Source organism: Coenobita brevimanus, chromosome 21 (assembly GCF_032717465.1).
Source record: "Coenobita brevimanus isolate Jiangsu-jjx chromosome 21, ASM3271746v2, whole genome shotgun sequence".
NCBI classification, from domain to species: Eukaryota; Metazoa; Arthropoda; class Malacostraca; order Decapoda; family Coenobitidae; genus Coenobita; species Coenobita brevimanus.
The window spans coordinates 1,815,017-1,836,246 of NC_136974.1; the positions used below are offsets into that span (position 1 = coordinate 1,815,017).

Consider the following 21,230-nt stretch of genomic DNA (forward strand, 5'->3'; position numbering starts at 1 on the left):
CACTCCCACAAGTGTGTTACGCACTTATTTTAGCATTCAGTCACTCATATACTGGTGTTAGCACTTCCCCCCTCTCATACTAGCACTTTCTCCCTCTCATACTTGCTCTAGCACTATCTCTAACTCTAGCACTCTATACACACTCATCCATTTCCTCTCAGTCACTTGCACTCACTCACTGTCACATTGCGAGCATGAAGGACACATGTATGTTCCCTCAGTGTGTTTTAGTGTGTCCTAGAGCTATGGGATGAGTTTCTAGAGTGTCTTTAGGGTGTCCAAGTGTGCCTAGTGCTGACATAGACGCTACCTAGAAGAATCCTAGAGTGTTATAGTGCTTAAATGGAAGTGTTCTAGGAAATCTGATGTCCCATTTGGCTCTAAAGACGGTCACCTGGCCTCAGTGAGTGTGATTTAGAAATGTCCTAGACTGTCTTAAAGATTCCCCCTCCCCTCAAGAGAAATGTCCTACAGGCGTCTTGGTGTCCTAGATATGATCAATGCCCAATCTTTGACTTAGAGGCATCCTAGAGACTGTGTGTGTGTGTGTAGTGTGTCCTAGAGTACGTAACACCCTCCCCGCTTCCACTCCTGCTTGTCTCTCCCTCCTCTCTCTCTCGCTTTCTCCACTTTCTCTCCCTTCCCTCCCTTCTCTTCCTCACCCTTCTCTCCGTCATATTCCCGGGACACGTGTCAGTACTTTATGTCCACATCATTTAAAGGGAGGACGCCTAGTGTGGGTGTACATGATGATCACCCTTTGTGCATATGGGGCGTGCACATGGACTGTATGCCTGGCTATGTGCACGTAATCTATGGCGGCTGTACTTAATGCATGTGTGTGGATGTGGGTGTGCACGAAAGGGAGTATGTGTTTTGTGTATACATGGTGTGCGCGCGTAGTCATTGTATTCATGAGCAGTATATATATACAAATGTGTGTGGAATTCGCCTGGCTAAGTGTGCGAATGTTACGTGTGTTTTGGCTGTAAAAGAAGTGGTAGTGATGATTTCTATGTAATTATTTGGCGTGTGCAGTGTGTGGGTGTTTACATATGGGGTGCTGTTGTGTACTGTGTGTGTGTGTGTGTGTGTGTGTGTGTGTGTGTGTGTGTGTGTGTGTGTGTGTGTGTAGTCCCCATCCCCTACCACATCTCCCATTTTAACCCTTTTCACCAGTCACCCTCACCCCCCCTTAGGCAGACGTACCTCCCCCATCCCCCCTCACCTTCCCACACACTGCAGTAAATTTCGACCTCCCACTCCCCCCACTATTTAAACCCCCACTACGTCTCCCCCCCCACTCTAAACAACCCCCCACCGTCCCCTCGGTCATTAAACGTGTAACTCCCCCATATGGTCTCCCCCCTTCACCCCTCACCCCCATCACTTCACTCTCACCACTTAGTCTCCATTTTTTTTTTTTTTTTTTACAACTTCCCCCCCATCCCCCCCCCGTTTCACCCCTCACCTCACAACCCAGGTACACATCACAGGTCTGTCTCTCACCCCTCATGTGTTTTCTCCTTCACATCTCAGATCTCTCTCCCTCATATCTCAGGTCTCTCTCCCTCGCATCTCAGGTCTCTTCTCCTCACATCTCAGACCTTGCCCACACATCTCTCCCTCAGATCTCTCCACCTTACGTCTCATCTCTCCACCTCACATCTCAGATTTCTTCCCCTTCACGTGTCACATCTCTCTCCCTCACGTCTCACAAGTTACCCACACATCTCAAGTCTCTCCCACACATCTCAAGTTTCTCTCCCTCACATCTCAAGTCTCTCCCTCACATCTCAAGTTTCTCTCCCTCACATCTCAAGTTTCTCTCCCTCACATCTCAAGTCTCTCTCCCTCACATCTGAAGTTTCTCTCACATCTCAAGTCTCTCCCTCACATCTCAAATCTCTCCCTCACATCTCAAATCTCTCCCTCACATCAGATCTCTCTCCCTCACATCTCAAGTCTCTACCTCACATCTCAAGTCTCTTCCTCACATCTCAATTCTCTCCCTCACATCTCAATTCTCTCCCTCACATCTCAATTCTCTCCCTTACATCTCAAATCTCTCACTCACATCTCAATTCTCTCCCTCACATCTCAAGTCTCTCCCTCACATCACATCTCTCCCACATCTTAAGTCTCTCCCTCACATCACATCTCTCCCACATCTCAAGTCTCTCCCTCATCTCAAGTCTCTCCCTCACATCTCAGATCTCTCCCACACATCTCAAGTCTCTCCCACACATCTCAAGTCTCCCACACATCTCAAATCTCCCACACATCTCAAGTCTCTCCCACAAATCTCAAATCTCTCCCTCACATCAGATCTCTCTCCCTCACATGTCATGTCTCACTCCCTCACATCTCACATCTCTCCCACACATCTCATGTCTCTCTCCCTCACGTCTCATGTCTCTCTCCCTCACATCTCATGTCTCTCTCCCTCACGTCTCATGTCTCTCTCCCTCACATCTCACGTCTCTCCCTCACATCTCAAGTCTCTCCCTCACATCTCAGATCTCACTTACATCTCAAATTTCTCCGTCACATCTCAGATCTCTCCCTCACATCTCTAGTCTCTCCCTCACATCTCACGTCTCTCTCCCTCACATCTCTCCCACACATCTCAAGTCCCTCCCTCACATCTCAAGTCTCTCCCTCACATCTCAAGTCTCTCCCTCACATCTCAAGTCTCTCCCACACATCTCAAGTCTCTCCCTCACATCTCAAGTCTCTCCCTCACATCTCAAATCTCTCCCTCACATCTCAAATCTCTCCCTCACATCTCAAATCTCTCCCTCACATCTCTCTTTCTCTCCTCCAACTCATTATGTGGCTACGTGTTAAAAGCATACCTCTCTCTCTCTCTCTCTCTCTCTCTCTCTCTCTCTCACACACACACACACACACACACACACACACACACACACACACACACACACACACACACACACACACACACACACACACACACACACACACACAAAACCTCCCTCCCTCGCACCTTCACCTCTCCCTTTCACATCCTCCTTTGCATGGCTTGCTCAGATCTCGTTCGCACACTATTGCCTTCTCTCTCTCTCTCTCTCTCTCTCTCTCTCTCTCTCTCTCTCTCTCTCTCTCTCTCTCTCTCACGTCTTACATGCCACTCTCCCTCACACCTCACTCACATCCCTTTCTCTCTCTCCTGGCTTTCACATCTCTTTCTCACTCTCTCACACATCCCTATCTCACACCCTACTCTCTTGCACCCCTCTCTCTCACACGCCACTCTCTTACAGCTCACTTCTTTACTCACAGTCCACTTTCTCTCTCTCTCTCTCTCTCTCTCTCTCTCTCTCTCTCTCTCTCTCTCTCTCTCAATCACAGCTTTTCACACCTCACTCTCTCACATACCCCATCCACTCGCACCTCTCTCACACCCACACCTCACTCTCACACACTCCTTATTCACTCACACCTGTCATTTAACACCACTCTCTCTCTCTCTCTCTCTCTCTCTCTCTCTCTCTCTCTCTCTCTCTCTCTCTCTCTCTCTCACTCACACTTCACTCACTTAAACATCTCACTCACTCGCACCGCACTCACTCACACCTTTTTCTCTCACACTTCACTCTCTCTCACTCGCACCTCTCTCTCACTCACACATCACTCCCACTCACACCTCACTCTCACTCACACGTCACTCACACCTCTTTCATCACTCACTCACCTCTCTCTCACTCACACCTCTCTCTCGCTCACACCTCACTCACTAACACCTCTCACACCTCACTCTCGCACCTGATTCACTTGCACCTCACTCACTCACACCTCTCTCTCACACCTCACAAAGACACACCTCTCACTGCACTGCACCTTACGCTCACAATCCTCACTGCACATCCTCTCTCTCTCTCTCTCTCTCTCTCTCTCTCTCTTTCAACCCTACATCCTTTCTCCCTCTCCTTCCCCCCACCCCTCCTCCTCCTCCCCCCAAAATCCACTCCCCTTTGTAGTCACTCAAGTAGCATTGTAGTTATGTTGCATGAAGATGAGTGGTGAGTGTGAGTGAGTGGTGGGTGGTGAGTGGTAAGGGTGAGTGGCGAGGATGGGTGGTGAGTGATGAGGGTGGGTGGTGAGTGGAGACTAAATGACTGATGAGTGAGGAAGGTGAGTGGTGAAGATGATTGTTGATAATTGATGTGGAGGGTGAGTGGTGAGTATAAGTGGTGAATGAAAGTGTGATGAGTAATGAGGGTGAGTGGTGAATGAAAGTGCGATGAATAGTGAGGGTGAGTGAGTGGTGAATGAAAGTGTGATGAGTAGTGTGGGCGAGTGGTGAGTATGAGTGATGAGTGTGATGAGTAGCGAGTGAGTGGTGAGTGGGTGGTGAATGAAAATGTGATGAGTGTTGAGGGTGAGTGGTGAATGAAAGTGTGGTGAGTGAGTGGTGAATGAAAGTGTGATGAGTAGTGAGAAGGTGAATTAGGAGGAGGAGTGATGGAATGATGATGGGTGGTGACTACGAGTGAGAGTGTGATTGCTATGAGTGGTGAGGACTGAGAGGAGTGGTGAGTGTGGTGGTGATTTTAATGTAGTGGTGAGACATGAGTGGTGAAAATTAACCCCTTCACCACGAGAGGCTTCAAGAAATCATCAGAGGGAAAAAAATACGTAGGCATTATTATTATATTATCAGTTAAAGGAATCTCCCTAACTCCTTTTACTAAGCGATTTATTTTGCTGATTATACCAAGGAAAGGTAAGAAAGGAAAAAAAGAATTATTTTTTTCCCTCCAGACGATTTTATGCAGTTAAAGAAAGCTCCCTAACACCTCTTCCTAAGCGATTTAATTCGTGTTATAATAATCATTCTAATATCACACTTCGCTGCATATAACGTGCAGTATTGTATCAACCAGCCGTATCCAAAAATAAATCGCCAAGGGAGAGGTGCTAGGGAGCGTCCTGACGAGAATACGACTCTGCATCTAGTGAATATAATAGATATAAATAGATGAGGTAAAATGATAGAAAAATAGATAATAGATAAAAATAGATGAAAATAGATAAAAATAGATAAAAAATAGATAAAAATAGATATAATTAAATAGATAAAAATAAATAAATTGATAAGAAATAAATAGATAGAAATTGAAAAAAAGTAAAAATAATAGATGTAAAAAAATAGAAATAGATAATACGTCGTCGGATTGAAGGGGTAGCTAAGACATCCATCTGTCTGGAACATGAGTGAAGTTAGTGCCAGTCATACATCCCTTTACACTCGTCTGCTTGCGAATTAGTCCAGTGTTTTAGAATTCAGGATTAGGCTTTGTCAGTTTGGCCTTATGGAGAGAGAGAGAGAGAGAGAGAGAGAGAGATGGCTTGTACGGATGTTTGTAATTGGTGGGTGGAAAGGGATGGATGAGAGTGAATGAATGAGTGATAAGAGTGAAAGATGGGTGACGAGTGATGAGTAAGAGAATGAATGATGAGAGAATGTATGATTGCTAAGAGTGAGTGAAAGATGAGTGATGAGTGAGTTAGTAAGTGAAAGAATGATGAGGGTGAGTGAGAGTGAGTGAATGTATGATTGCTTAGAGTGAGTGAAAGATGAGTGACTGAGTGATGAGTGAGTTAGTAAGTGAAAGAATGATGAGGATGAGTGAGAGTGAGTGAATGTATGATTGCTAAGAGTGAGTGAAAGATGAGTGACTGAGTGATGAGTGAGTTAGTAAGTGAAAGAATGATGAGGGTGAGTGAGAGTGAGTGAATGTATGATTGCTAAGAGTGAGTGAAAGATGAGTGACTGAGTGAGTTAGTAAGTGAAAAAATGATGAGGGTGAGTGAGAGTGAGTGAATGTATACTGTATTGCTAAGAGTGAGTGAAAGATGAGTGACTGAGTGATGAGTGAGTTAGTAAGTGAAAGAATGATGAGGGTGAGTGAGAGTGAGTGAATGTATGATTGCTAAGAGTGAGTGAAAAATGAGTGACTGAGTGAGTTAGTAAGTGAAAGAATGATGAGGGTGAGTGAGAGTGAGTGAATGTATATTGCTAAGAGTGAGTGAAAGATGAGTGACTGAGTGATGAGTGAGTTAGTAAGTGAAAGAATGATGAGGGTGAGTGAGAGTGAGTGAATGTATGATTGCTAAGAGTGAGTGAAAGATGAGTGACTGAGTGATGAGTGAGTTAGTAAGTGAAAGAATGATGAGGGTGAGTGAATGGTGAGTGCGTGATGCAGCCCCCATCGGCACGCCACCAGGTTTCCTCCCAGTCCCCGCGCCACCTAATTAACTCTTGTGCTCTCGATTTTCCCCTGTTCTGTTGTCGCTGCCTGGTGCGTGGCTAGCATGAGGGGGAGTATGAGTGAGTGTGGTGAGGGGTGCGAGCGGTGGCGGGGGGGTGACAGCCACCACGCAGCCTGGCAGACACCGCTCAGTAACGCCAGTTTTGGCAGCTTACAGAAGCAGGTGTCAATCATGAGTACCAACCTCACCACCAAGATTGACGAGATCCAGTGCCACCACCAAGCCGACACCAGCGCTGCCCTGCACGCCATCAGGTGAGTGCCCTTGTTGATGCTGCCATTGCTAGCACTAACTCCAGCATCACTAGCACTAACCCCAGCATCACCAACACTAACTCCAGCATCACTAGCACTAACCCCAGCATCACCAGCACTAACCCCAGCATCACCAGCACTAACATCATCATCATCAGCACTAACGCTAGCATCGCCAACACCAGCATAATCACTAATACCACCACCACCACCACCACCACAATCATCTCTTCCTCCTCCTCCTGATCAGCTACAGTTTTTTCACACTAACATGGCCTAAATATTTCGTCTTTTGCAAAACATTTCACGTAGCTCAGTGGTAGAAGAGAACATTGCAGTTTCTATTTTCCAAGTAATTCTTTACGACTAGCACCATAATCCAGTGTTAATTTTATTGCTGCAACTAAGTATTAAAAAAGAGATGGCAGTTTTAGGCCAAGTTAGAGTGAAAAGAGTATAGATTCCCCCATATGAGAGAGAATTCTTGAAGATTGTCACGAAGTCCACACAGCACTATACGAGGCACGAAGCTTCTTATAACACAAGTGCTGGGCTGTTGGGTCGCCACATTGCAACTACTAATGCGGGGAGGATGAGGGGGGGGGGGGACCAAGCCCTCACTCCCATTTCTCCCCTCCATTTTTCATGACAGAGGGAGTGGCGGGAAACACGTGATACCTTTCCCGATGATAGTGTTCCTCGTCCACCGTGATAGTATAATGTTGGTGTGACTTCATGTGTGGCCACGTGGGCGCTGATTCACTGGCAGTACTATCATCACGCACCACACCACACCACACCACAGGACCGCACCGCACCACCACACCAGACTGAACTACACACTACAACATCCCCTTCCACTCCACCCCACCCCACACCGCCCACCGCCTTAACACATAACCCCATAGCCGAATGAAAAGTGCAGTAGTGTCAGGGCACTGAGATATCATAACACACATCATAGCTAGTGACATGTATGCTGTTAATGTGTAATATAGAGGTTTGAGGAAAGTCGTGTTTAAATTCGAGAAAGCTGGAGGAGTCAGCAGTGGGGAGTGTAGCTAGGGAACTTCGCGCACAGCAAATTATGACGTAATGGAAAACTCACACTACACACCTGATGGAAGAACACACGCATACACGTGCCCACACACACGACCCAACCAGTCACATACAGGGGAAATTGGTGAGACAGGGCAGAAGGGGTTAGGACGCGATAGGAAACAGGAGAGGCTCGGTGGAGAAAGCAGGAGTAGAAGGGACGGCTTTAGCTGGCATAAACTGCTCTCACCTTATTACTGCTCTTGTCAAAATAACTCCCTCTTGAGAATAAAACTGCAATCAAACCCCAGACTCATCTTAATCTTTCTCTGCCATCCATGACGAGACCAACTTGAGAATTCTCTCCTCCTACAACCCCTACAACCTAACCACCGCTGCCACCCCAAAAAATCTCATAGCCGTAGCCGAGGCGTTCCCCAAAAATGTCTTCAGCATCACCCCTAACACTACCGCCACCAATCATCATCATCATCATCATCATCATCTCAAATTCTTCGCTGTCGTCACTAACACCACCGCCACCAATCATCATCATCATCATCATATCATCATCATTTCAAATTCTTCGCCGTCCTCACTACCACCACCACCACCACAGCCCTGTTTTCCACCAGTAATTGGGGTGGTGATGAATGGAATGCCTCAGATCCAGTGTATGTTGATGACGTTGTGATGTTTGCTGGTAGGGATCGAGTTCTTGCCCTGCCTGGTTCAGCTGTGTGGTTGCGTGTGAGTGGTAGGTGGTAGGTGGTAGTAGTAGAGGTGAAAGGGTAAATTATATTCCACTGTGATGGGTAGTTGAGAAATATTTGCACTGGGAGAAGAGTAGTGGTAGTAGTAGAAGTAATAGTAGTAGTAGTAGCAGAGAGAGAGAGAGAGAGCGAGACTTTCATTCATCTTTCAAGTTCCTTATATTTATTAGTGATTATATGGAAGTGAATGAGTGGTAGGAGGCTGAGAGTGAGTGGTAGGAGGCTGAGAGTGAGTGGTAGGAGGCTGAGAGTGAGTGGTAGGAGCCCGAGAGTGAGTGGTAGGAGCCCGAGAGTGAGTGGTAGGAGCCCGAGAGTGAGTGGTATGAGCCCGAGAGTGAGTGGTAGGAGCCCGAGAGTGAGTGGTAGGAGGCTGAGAGTGAGTGGTAGGAGCCTCAGTGAGTGGTAGGAGCCTCAGTGAGTGGTAGGAGCCTGGAAGTGAGTGGTAGGAGCTCGAGAGTGAGTCCTACGCCTGAGAGTGTTAATCCTAGGGCGTGCATTCTAGGTCGCAACTACAGGAGCTGAACAAGAGCGTGCAGACGTGTCAGAGTGAGGTGGTGGAGGTCAAGCGTGACATGGTGGTGATCCGGCAGGAAATAGACACGCTACAGGCGGCCAAGGAGGAGATTGAGTCGCTGAGGGAGGCCGTGGACCGCCTGGAGGAGCAGACCCGTCGACGGAAGATGAGACTACTTGAGCAGGTAGTGGGGGTGGGGAGGCTTTCTGCTGCGTCTGCTTCTACTTCCACCGTCTGTCTCACCTCGCCGCAGACTTCCTCTTTGACTTCCTGTTTCACTTCCTTGACTTACTGCCTCTGACTCTGCTTCTGTTACTTCCTTGACTGCCCTTTTAAACTTTCCTTCTGACTTCCTGTTTCACTTCTTTGACTGCCCTCTCAGACTCTCCTCCTGACTTCCTGTTTCACTTCCTTGTCTGCCCTCTCTAACTTTCCTCCGACTTCCCTTTCACTCCGACTCAGCTTCCTGCCACCGACTCTGCTTTCGTCACTTCCTTGTCTACTTTTCATCAGTTTAACTCTCCACTTACTACAAAACTTCCTTGTAGCGGGGAAAGTTGTACTCTGCTGACTTCCGCAATCTGTCTCAACCTTCTCGCCTCGCTTTTGACTTCCTTTTGACTTCGCCTGTCCCCTTTGACTTCCTTTGCACTTCCCTTCAGCAATAAAAATTCTTCTTTGACTCTACTTTTTTTAACCTTGACTCTCCTTTCCTTGACTGAACTTAGTGACTTGCCTTTCTTCGCCTCTCTCTCTCTCTCTCTCTCTCTCTCTCTCTCTCTCTCTCTCTCACACACACACACACACACACACACACACACACACACACACACACACACACACACACACACATCTTCCGAACTAATCTTAACTCACACGACTCTCCTTCATGATATTTTAACCACCTTCTCCTTTGACTCAGCATCTCTCGTGTGACTTTACTTTTACGGTGACTCTCCTTGCATCCCTTCCTCGACTTTCCTGACGATGTGGCCTCCGTAACTCTCCTTTCCCATTCTGCCTTCACACCCGCACTCTCCTCTCCCCCATCACTCTCTCACCTTTTCTTCACTCCCTCACTATCCTGACTCTCATTCCCCCATCATGGTCATTCTCCCTGCCCCCCAGACTCTCCACACTCTCCTCGACTGTTCGTTCGGCCATTTTCTTATCGGACTATGCTTTCTTCCTAGACTCCTGACTCTTCTTGACTCTGCCGTTTTGCTTTCGACTCTCCTTGACTCTCATCTTTGCTTCCGTGACTCTCCTTCTCGACTATACTTTTTGCTTCCCTGACTCACCTTCTCGACCCCTTATTACTCTCCTGGACCCTGCTATTTACTGTTTAACTCTCCGTCTCGACTCTACTGTTGACATTCATGACTCTGCCTTTGACTCTCCTAACTCTACTTTTCGTAACTTTTCTCCGTTTTGCATATTTTAGCTTCATTAATTTCTTCTTGACTCTGCTTTTAGCTTTCTGAACTCTCCACGTCCTTTCTTCCTTCACTTGCCGACTCTCCTGATTGCCCACGTCTTTCACTGTGACTGTGCTTAACTCTGCCTTCCTTCTTCACTGTCCTGTTGCTTCTCCACGACTCTCCCCGTGATACTCCCTTAACTCTCCTTGTGGCCTTCCCTTACTCTCATTGTGGCCTTCTCTAACTCACATTGTGTCTTCCTCTAACTCTCATTGTGTCTTCCTCTAACTCTCCTTGTGGCCTCTAACTCTCCTTGTACCTCCTTTTAACTCTCTTTGTGGCCTCCCCTAACTCTCCTTGTGGCCTCCCCTAACTCTCCTTGTGGCCTTCCCTAAACTCTCCTCGTGGCCTCCCCCTAACTCTCCTTGTGGCCTCTAACGCTCCTTGTACCTCCTTTTAACTCTCCTTGTGGCCTTCCCCTAACTCTCCATGTGGCCCCCCCTAACTCTCCCTGCATGGTTGGTCTCCGTATGTCTGATCCTCTGTCCACTTGACTCTCCCGTTAACTCTCCGTGGTCAGTCTGTGTTTGTCTCTGCCTTCTGACTCTACGTGGCTTCGGTTTGCTTGTGTTTTGCGTGTGTGTGCGCTTGTCTGTTTATCCCTGACTCTCCCTGTGCGTCTTCTGATCTCCTCTTTCAACCCTCTAACTCTCCTCTTCCCTCACTAACTCTCCCTCGGTAACTCTGCTTACACGTTTATTCTAAATACCTCCTACCGTCATTTCTAACCTCTCACACTTCCGACTCTCCATTTTCCTCTCGACTCTCCATGACCACTTAACTCTCCACTCACCCCTAACTCGTTAACTCTCCTTGCCTTCTCCCTCCCTCCATTCCTAACTTCTAGCTTCAAGACTCTCTCTTGCCTGTGACTCTCCTCTGACTGACTCCTCTTTCTCCCTGACTCAATTTAACTCTCCATGTACCTGACTTACCCTTTCCCTGCCTTGCCGACTCTCCATGGAACTACAAATCTCTGTTATATACTTTCCTATTGGCCTCTGTTATTAACTCTACTGACTACTTCTGCCTTAACTGACCCGATTTTGCCCCTACTTCTGCGTTTACTGACTCTACTTCTGCTCTTACTGACTCTGCTTCTAATTGCTGACTTTACTTCTAACTCTACTGTGTCTGCTTTTGCCCTTATTGACTCTACTTTTGCCCCTACTGACTCTTCTGACTCCACTTCCGACTAATGACTACTTTTGCCCCTACTGACTCTACCTCTGCCCCTACTGACTCTTCTGACTACTGACTCCATTTCTGATTCTAATGACTCAACTTTTACCCCAGCTGACTGTACTTCTGCCCTTACTGACTCTACTTCTGCCTTTACTGACTACTACTGCCCCTGCTGACTCTACTGACTGTACTTCGCCTCTACTAACTCTGCTTCTGCCCCACTACTGACACTACTGACTGCTTCTGCCCCAGCTGACTCGACTAGCTACTGACTACTTCGCCTCTACCTACTCTACTTCTAACACTACTGACTGCTTCTGCCCCTGCTGACTCTACTTCTAACTCTACTTACTCTACTACTGCCCCAGCTGACTCTACTAGCTACTGACTCTACTTCTGACTCTACTGACTACTTCTGCCCCAGCTGACTCTACTGACTGTACTTCGCCTCTACTGACTCTGCTTCTGACTTATCTCTGACTCTGCTGACTCTTCCTCCGACTAACTGCCTCAAACTCTGCTTTTCTCCACCGCAACTCTGCACGCTGCCTCGCTGTGTGTATTAATACCATGTGATTTTCTCTCTCTCTCTCTCTCTCTCTCTCTCTCCGATACTTTCTTTTTTTTCTTTCTCCTTTAATTTTCTTTTTTTCTCTTCTCCCTTTCCTCCCATATTCCCTCCTTCTCCCCCCCCCATCCATCCATGTTTCCTTCTCTTCTCTCCCTCCTCCTCATCCCTTCATCCCTCCCTCCTCTGTCCTTCATCCCTTCCTTCCATCTGTTCATCCATCTCTCCTTTTCTCCTCTCCATCCATCCATCCTTCCTCTCTCCAACCATCCCTCCTTCGTCTCTACTCCATCCCTTCTTCCTCTCCATCCATCCCTACTTCCTCTCCATCCATCCCTCCTTCCTCTCCATCCATCCCTCCTTCCTCTCCATCCATCCCTCCTTCCTCTCTCCATCCATTCCTCCTTCCTCTCTCCGTCTGTCCCTCCTTCCTCTCTCCGTCCATCCCTCCATCCTGTCTCCTCCATCTCCTTTTTCTCTCCTCCATCTCTCCTTTCCCTCCCCATCCATCTCTCCTCCATCTTTCCTTTCTTCCATCCCGTCTGTATTCCCTCCATCTTCAATCCCCACTTCACTGCCCACATCAGCAAAAATCATATCTTCATATTCTTTGTCTTGTAACCAACAGTCTTCCACTCACAGAAATAAAAAATAGAGACATGTAACAGGGGCGAGTGTGGCTGTAACCCTCCTGTAACGCCTCTGTAACGCTTATTTTTGCATGGTACTGTAATTTATGCTGTGATTTTTCCCAATAAATGTGCTTTTTTTTGAAGGAATGTTGGCTGTAACGGAAAGCACTTTGTTTTGCTGCTTATCATTCACTGCTATTCGTGGCTGTTTGCATGGCTGTTTATCATCGCATTATTATTATTATTATTATCATTATTATTATTAATATTATGTATAATTTGTTATATGCATCGGAGTTCATCTGATTTACAGCTGTTATTTAAAGAATGATCAGTTATTTAGCCATGTTATCAGTATTTTCAGATTATATTTTATTGTTAACTACTGATTTTAAAAGGATTTGGTTACTAATATTAAACTGTTGTCAGTATTTTCTTTTGTGTTACTGATGTTCATGCACTTCATTAGTTAGTAAAAAAATCTCTTGGTAATATCAAGAGTGTCATGTGTAAAAACCATTATTCTGAGTTTGGTATGATATTTGTTTAATAAAGATGTTTCATTATTGTTCATTTGTTTCTCTTCATGATAATTTTACTCATCACTGCTGTTTTGATGTTATGTGTAGCATTATTTGCATTAGTATTGTTATTGTAGTGTTTGCATATTGTTACCACCGCCATTGTTCACCTGCTGTACTGTTATTGTTAAGTTCTCCCCCCTCCCCCCCTGCCTGCCCAAGCATTTGACTCTCCCTAATACAAATAAATGTCAAGAAACTATTTTTGTCCTTTTATTTGCACACCGCTGCATCCGCGCCCTTTTATTTTCGGCCGATGCTCTTTTGTTTACGATCCTCCTTGAGCTTTCGTGTTTTCGTAATTATTTTTGGCCGATGCTGTGTTGTTACCGAAGCTCTTCACCTTACAAGAGCTTTCGTATTTTCGTAGTTGTTTTTGGCCGACGCTCTTTTGTTTACAAGCTCTCCGTCCTTCAAGAGCTCGTATTTGCCATTTATTATTATTATTATTATTATTTTTTATTTTTGTAATGTGTACCAGCACGAACAAAAACCCAAGCTATGATGTTTGTTACAAGAATAGCACCAACGTAGTACACACACCAGCACTATACAAGCACCCAGACACCGGCACACTACATAAGACACATGGAAAGGAGAAGGCTAGGCACTTGTAGGTAAATTTGAAAAGCTTGAACTCCTTATGACTGGATATCAAGCGAAGATTAATTTCTTGCTTTATGCCCTTTATTCCAGCATGCATGTTTTATCACTGCATGCATTATTTCTCCTCTCGTGGTTTGTATCTGCCGTCCTATCAGATGGGTGGAAGAGAGTGTCAGTATATGGCCAAAAATAATGAGTGGTGAGTGAGGTATATTTGAGTTGTTGATGAAATATTGGCAAAGAAAATGGCTGTCATCTTAATGAAAGAAAACTTAATTGTAGGGTAGACTTCGATAATTTCTAGTCTTTCATTATTCATATTCCAGTCTTACGGAATAGGATTAATTTGTCACGAACGATAACTTAGTGTCTTAGTCCTGCCTATAATGCTGTCCGTTTGGAGGTGCACTGTATCTGGTTTCCTTGGTTTGATTAAGGCTACTAGGTCAGTCTGTATAACGACCTTGCAGAGCCCCTCATCGATCAAACCACAGTTCACACCAATCAGGGATGCTGCATGGAGGTTCCCCTGATATCTGACGAGTGTGATCATGCATAAATCAAGCTTAGCCTAATTTAATAATGTTCAGATCTACCCCCAGTCTGTAGAATTTCAAAAATATGGGAGAGTTACCAGCAGAAGTATACAGATTTGGATTCGGCGATTAGCTCTTTCGTCACCCGTGTAAAACTTACGTGAAACAGAGGTTTATTACTAAATTTTGATATTTTATAATTGGTAGGTGGGGGCGCTCACCATCCACTCACTCGATGTATTGCTGCTGTCGGGTGTCTGCCCTTTCCTCTCCTCCATCCTTCTTTTCTTCCATCCTCTTCTGCCTTCCCTTACTTCATTCTTTCCTTGTCCTTCTGCCTACGGGTAACTTTACACTTCCTCTTCTGTCTTTCTTTCCTTCATTCTTTCCTCTTCCTTCTGCCTGTGGGTGACTGTACACTGAGTGACAAGCCAAATGTTTCCTGTACACCAGGAAACAATTTACTACGCTGGGTGGTAACCATATAACCAAATTTTGGCGCTTGGTGGTTTAGTGAGTAATTATTGCGCTCCAATCGGATTGAGCCGGTGAAGGTTTATATCCAAGGGGTGGTTTGGGTTGATTGCTCATGTAATGCCACTCAGGGATGAGTGAGGCGGTCACTCACATCTTAAATGTCAGGACCAACTGCTTAGCCCCGGGCTCCTATGTTCCTCATGGGGCAATGTAGGATTGGATGATGGATGGATGGATGGATATTTTATACTGAAAGACTTAGAAATAATAATAATAATGTAATGCTCTTGCCTAAAGTCTGAATAAACATGCTCAATAATGCAAAGTAGAAACAAAGTGTCGAGAAATATATATTGACGAACAGTATTTTCTAAGGTGTCAGTGTGTGTGTGTGTGAGAGAGAGAGAGAGAGAGAGAGAGAGAGAGAGAGAGAGAGAGAAGGGGGGAGAGTGATGTAAGGCAGTGAGAGGTCGGGCAGTGGTGTTTTTGGTGTGTGTGGTGGCGGATGTGTGTGTTGTGGTGGTGATATAGTGACATGTATAGTGTTGCCCGGCCGCTTCCGCCCTCTATGGTGAGTTATGATGACTCTCACTCTCATTTAGCGACCTTAACAGCCACTCCTACTCACGAAGTCCTCTCTCTCTCTCTCCCCCCCCCCCATTCACTGTATCCCTCATTCACTCGCGTCTTTTCACTCGCTCTTCCTCACTCACTCACTCACACATTGTACCATCTCACCCACTCCCACTTCTGCATTCACTAGTCTCCTTTCTTACTCCGTCTTTGGTCTCACTCACCATCTTCATTCACCCACTTCCTCCTCACTCTTACTCACGCTCGCTCGCTCACTCACTTTTAGAGACATTATTGAACGAACGCATAGGCAAGGTAACACCCTCCTATTTTTTTATTATTTTTGAGTAATCCAAAATAGAAAAAGTGAACCCTGTACAGCGATGCGCAAAAATTCACTGACGTAATATTTCAAAGTGTAATGTTTTATTTATAGCGGTAGAGATAAAAGCACATAGAGGATGGGAAGGAAGGATAACTTTTGACACGTACGGAGGATATGATAGGACACAATGCTGGATGAAGATTGTGCGCGAACTTTTTGTGGCTGCTGTATCGCTTTGCAAATTGCGCAATATAAGGTGGAATGCAGGCTGATTTTTACCTATATATATATATATATATATATATATATATATATATATATATATATATATATATATATTTCATTGATAGTTATAGATTACAGGTTTACTTCCAACTTTTCGTACATAAAAATTTAATAGCCATTTTTTCATTCTCATCGAAGGCTTTACAGAATCGTTTTTAAAAATTTCTAGTTTCTCTCTCTCTCTCTCTCTCTCTCTCTCTCTCATTCACGCTCAATCATTTTCTCCCAATTTGGACTGCTTAATGTCAAATTTTCTCTCTCTCTCTCTCTCTCTCTCTCTCTCTCTCTCTCTCTCTCTCTCTCTCTCTCTCTCTCTCTCTCATCCTTGGGTTGTTCATTCCCCCCACTATCATTCTTCCTTTAATATTTCCTCCCCATTTTCTTCTCCCCATCTTCTCCTCTCCCCAGCTCCCCTCCCTCATCTCCCCTCTCAGTTCTCTCCATTCTCTCCTCTTCCAATATTCTCTCTCATTTCCTCACCTCTCTCCCAGCTTCGTCTGTTCCTCCCCTTCCCCTCCACATCCTTCCCTCCCCTTCCCCACCTATTTCCCACCCTGTCCCCCCCCCCTATTCCCCCACTCTCCACCCACCCATTTCCCACCCTGTCTCCCACTCACCCCACCCACACATTTCCCACCCTGTCTCCCACTCTCCCCACCCACCCATTTCCCACCCTGTCTCCCACTCTCCCCACCCACCCATTTCCCACCCTGTCTCCCACTCTCCCCACCCACCCATTTCCCACCCATCCCCCACCTATTCCACCAATCTCCCCATCCACCCATTTCCCACCCTGTCCCCCACCAACTCATCCACTCTCCCCACCTAACCCATTTCCCACCCATCCCCCACTTATTCCCCCACTCTCCCCACCCACCCTGTCCCCCCACCAACTCCTCCACTCTCCCCATCCAACCCATTGCCCACCATCTTGCCCAACCACCCGCCCACTCACCGCACACTTTTCCCACCCTCATCCCCAACCACCCACTCATTCCCCATCCACCCACTCCCCCTCTCCCCAAGCACCACCCACTCCCCACCCAGTTCCTGCGGTGTTGTGGGCGGGTCTTATGACAAACGAGTCTGTGTAGGTGTGTATTATCAGTGGATTGGGTGGGTTAGGTGGGTGGGGTGGGTTAGGTGGGTGGGGTGGGTTAGGTGGGTGGGGTGGGTTAGGTGAGTGGGGTGGATTAGGTGTGTGGGGTGGATTAGGTGGGTGGGGTGGGACAGGTGAGTGGGGTAGGTTAGGTGAGTGGGATGGGTTTGGTGAGTGGGGTGGGTTTGGTGGGTCAAAGTAGGCCGAGTGGGTTGGGTGTGAGGTGGGTTGAGTGGGTAGATGAGCAGCGATGAGATTATTTGAGTGGTTTCCTTCAGTATTGATTACCACTGATATTGAGGTGAGTGGGGAGGGGGTCAAGTGAGCTGCACCCCCCTCCCACACCCCTCACCCCTCTCCTCCTCTCCCTCACCCTTCTCCTCCTCTCCCTCACCCCTCTCCTCCTCTCCCTCACCCCTCTCCATCATCTCTCTCCTCCTCCCTCCCTCTCCCTCATCCCTTTCCTCCTCTCTCCTTCCTCTCCCCTCACTCCTCTCATCTCCCCCTCACCCCTTTCCTCTCTCCTCCCCTCACCCCTCTCCATCATCCCCTTAATCTTATTCCTTTCCTCCCCGCCAACCCTCTCTTCTCCCTACCTCCCTCCTCCCTCCCCCCTCCCCATCCCCCTCCTCCTCACCGCCTCTTCTCTCACTCCTTCATGGTCTTCCCCCCTCCCCACCAAATCACTTGACCTCCCCCCCCTCTCTCTCTCTCTCTCTCTCTCTCTCAGTAGCTCCTGTATGTCACCAAAAATCTTGCTTATATATCCGATTTCCTTTGCTTTTGGTGTTAGTGATGATTTGTGGTGATGTATGTTGTGGTGGTGACCCCTGGGTGGATGTGGTGAGCGGTGTGGTGATTGTGGTGGTGGAGGTTGAGGTGGTGAATGCGAGTGGTGATTGTGGTGGTGGAGGTTGAGGTGGTGAATGCGAGTGGTGATTGTGGTGGTGTTGGTTGATGTGGTGATTGTGGTGGTGTTGGTTGATGTGGTGATTGTGGTGGTGTTGGTTGATGTGGTGATTGTGGTGGTGTTGGTTGATGTGGTGATTGTGGTGGTGTTGGTTGATGTGGTGATTGTGGTGGTGTTGGTTGATGTGGTGATTGTGGTGATAATGATGTGGTGATTGTGATGGTTGTGATTGATGTGATGATGGTGATCGATGTTGTGATTTTGATGGTAATTGATGTGATTTTGATGATGGTGGTCGATGTGATTTTGATGGTAATTGATGTGATTTTGATGATGATCGATGTGGTGACTGATGGTGATTGATTGATATGGTGATTGATGTGATTGTGATGATTGATGTGGATGTGATGATAGTGATTGATGTGGTGATTGTGATGGTAATTGTGGTGGTGACTGTGATGGTAGTTATTGATGTGGTGATTGTGATGCTCGATGTGGTGATTGTAATGATAGTTATTGATGTGGTGATTGTATTGATGGTGATAGATGTGACTGTGATGATGGTGATTTGTGGTGATTGTGGTGGCTGCTCAGTCCTGATTTTTAAGGCGAGGGTGACCAGTTGTTCTTCCATGAGCGGCATTACGTGAGGAGTAAATCCCAACCACGCCTCAAGTGAATCCTTACGAGTCACATTCAGAGCGCCTCATCCCACTAAACCACCAGGCTCCTAAAAATAATAAAATAAATGGGCAAAGACTCTCAAACCTCCTCAAAGAACTGTGCTGTGAAGGGTCAAGTACTGGCGTAACAATAGGTGGTCTGGAAACAACGCTGCACTATACTCTGTTCACTTTACCTTGGCTCAAAATTGCCATCCCTCCATCGGGAATGCTGAGTTGTAACAGGAGAATTAGAATGACAGTCACGAAGAAGTGCTGCAGACACTAGAGCCGCAGTAGTGTCTTTGTCTGCCACTGAGCTACGTGAAATAAGCTGCGAAGGGACGAAAATGAGGGCCAGGTTAAAAATGAATGAACTGCTGAAATTCGTGTGGCTCAGTCTGCTGGTATGGTCGCGGCTGTGGCAGCAGGAGCAGGAAATTAATTAATGATGCAGGGTAGGCATAGGTAACTGAGAGCCGTCCTTGGAAGACACGAGAAACCAGTGAGTGAAGTGGAGACCGACCGTTATAAATGGATCGTACCGTACTTTATTTAAATTTATCTCGTAGCAGTGTGGTGATTGGTAGGATGTGTGTGTGTGTGTGTGTGTGTGGAGAGAGAGAGAGAGTAATGTTGAGATATTGATAAAGGTGAGGCTAAAATGTCAGACCACACCTCCACCTACACACGGACCCATCCCACCCTCCCTCTCCCCTCACCCACCTCCCTCTCCATCCTTCTTTCTCCATCTCTCTCCCTCCTTCATTCTTACTCCTACTCAAGCTTTTCCATTCTCTCTCACTCTCACTCTGTCAATTCAGTTTCTCCCATTAGACAACATGTAAGAAAACCTATGGACTTTGCTACCCAGATTTCACTTACTCGTTAGCATACAGTAGAGTGCAGAATATACCATACTGTTAAGGCAGTAGAGAGCGATTTAATGTCCATATATAATTGATCTATATCGTTGATTGTTATATTGACCTATTGCCCTCCTCCTCCTCCTCCTCCTCCTCCTCCTCCTCCTTCTCTTCCCTTACCTTTCCTTCTTTATCGTATTGTTTTTTTCCTGATTTACTGTATCTGTGTTTAGTCCACACTAGAGGAGGATGCAACTAAATGGCCCATTTTCTCGACAGCTTAGGAGGCTAACACCTGTTCCATAGCGATTTGTTTTACGCACTACAGCTTATTATTCTTTTATGTCAGTTTTATTAGTATTATATCAGTATAGGTTTCACAAATAACATCCAAAAATATATTAACCTGTCAGATATAATAATTCATTGGTAAGGGAGTTAGAGAGCGTCCTAATCCAGTGAGACGACTATCCGATATGCCAGTGTTTACGTCAGCTGGGTGGAGGGTAGGATAAGGAGGAGGATGGTGTGGATGGACAGATGAAGGAAGGAGTGAGGGGAGGAAGACGAAAGGGGGATGAGGAGGAGGAATAGTGAGGATGAGACCGAGGTAGAAGAAAGTGAAAGGAGGTGAGTGAAGCAGATGGATAGATGAAGGAAGGAATGAGGAGAGGAAGACGAAAGTGGGGGTGAGGAGGAGGAATAGTGAGGATGAGATGAAGAGGTAGAAGAAAGTGAAAGGAGGAGAGTGAAGCAGATGGATAGATGAAGGAAGCAATGAGGAGAGGAAGACGAAAGGGGGGGGGAGGAGGATTAATGAGGATGAGACTAAGAGGTAGAAGAAAGTGAAAGGAGGTGAGTGAAGCAGATGGATAGATGAAGGAAGGAATGAGGAGAGGAAGACGAAAGTGGGGGTGAGGAGGAGGAGGAATAATCAGGATGAGACCAAGAGGTAGTGGCATAAATGTAGATGATGATGCAAAAAAGAGTGAAATTTTGAAATGATAAAGTCCAGAAGATAGACGTGAATGGAGATGAAAAAAAATGATAGACCACGAGAAAATGCCATGAATGGAGATGATGATGATGATGATGATGATAATGGTGATATGAAAAAGGGACATGAAAATTTACTTGAAAGAAAGACGGAATCAAAAAATGAAAGAAAGGAGGATGAAAAAACGTCAAAACTGAGAATGGGAAGGAGGGAGTGGGGAGAGTGAGTGAAATGGGGATAGGATTAGAAAGTGAAAGAGAGAGAGAGAGAGAGAAGTGCAGGGAGGGACAGAGGGAGAGAGGAAAGAGTGGGGGGTAAAGAAGAGAGAAGGGGGTGAGGGAGGGAGGGAAGGATAATAAAGAAGAAATGGAGAGATGCAGGAGGAAGGCAGGGAGAAAGAGACATGAAGTGAGAGAGAGGCTGACCGATGAGAAAGAAAAACTGAGTGATTTTGGTGCATGAGGAAGAGAGAAGATTTGAGTGATTGGAAAGTTGAGAGAGGTAAAAAGTGAGTGAGAAAGAGGGGCTGAAGCAGTATGAGAGGGAGAGAGAAGGAATGAAGGAGGGA

The 21,230-nt window shown here is 46.4% G+C and overlaps 1 protein-coding gene across 6 annotated transcripts in view; it reads left to right on the forward strand.

Annotated features, from left to right (window-relative positions):
* Positions 1-21,230, forward strand: part of Glut1 (Glucose transporter 1) — an 85,278-nt gene that overhangs the window by 6,700 nt on the left and 57,348 nt on the right. For all 6 annotated transcript variants that reach the window (XM_080266687.1, XM_080266688.1, XM_080266689.1 and 3 more), the window contains exons 2-3: positions 6,339-6,551; positions 8,868-9,063. In XM_080266687.1, the coding sequence (XP_080122813.1) occupies positions 6,340-6,551; positions 8,868-9,063 (408 nt within the window). In that variant the 5' untranslated portion in view covers position 6,339. The remainder of the gene's footprint in view (positions 1-6,338; positions 6,552-8,867; positions 9,064-21,230) is intronic.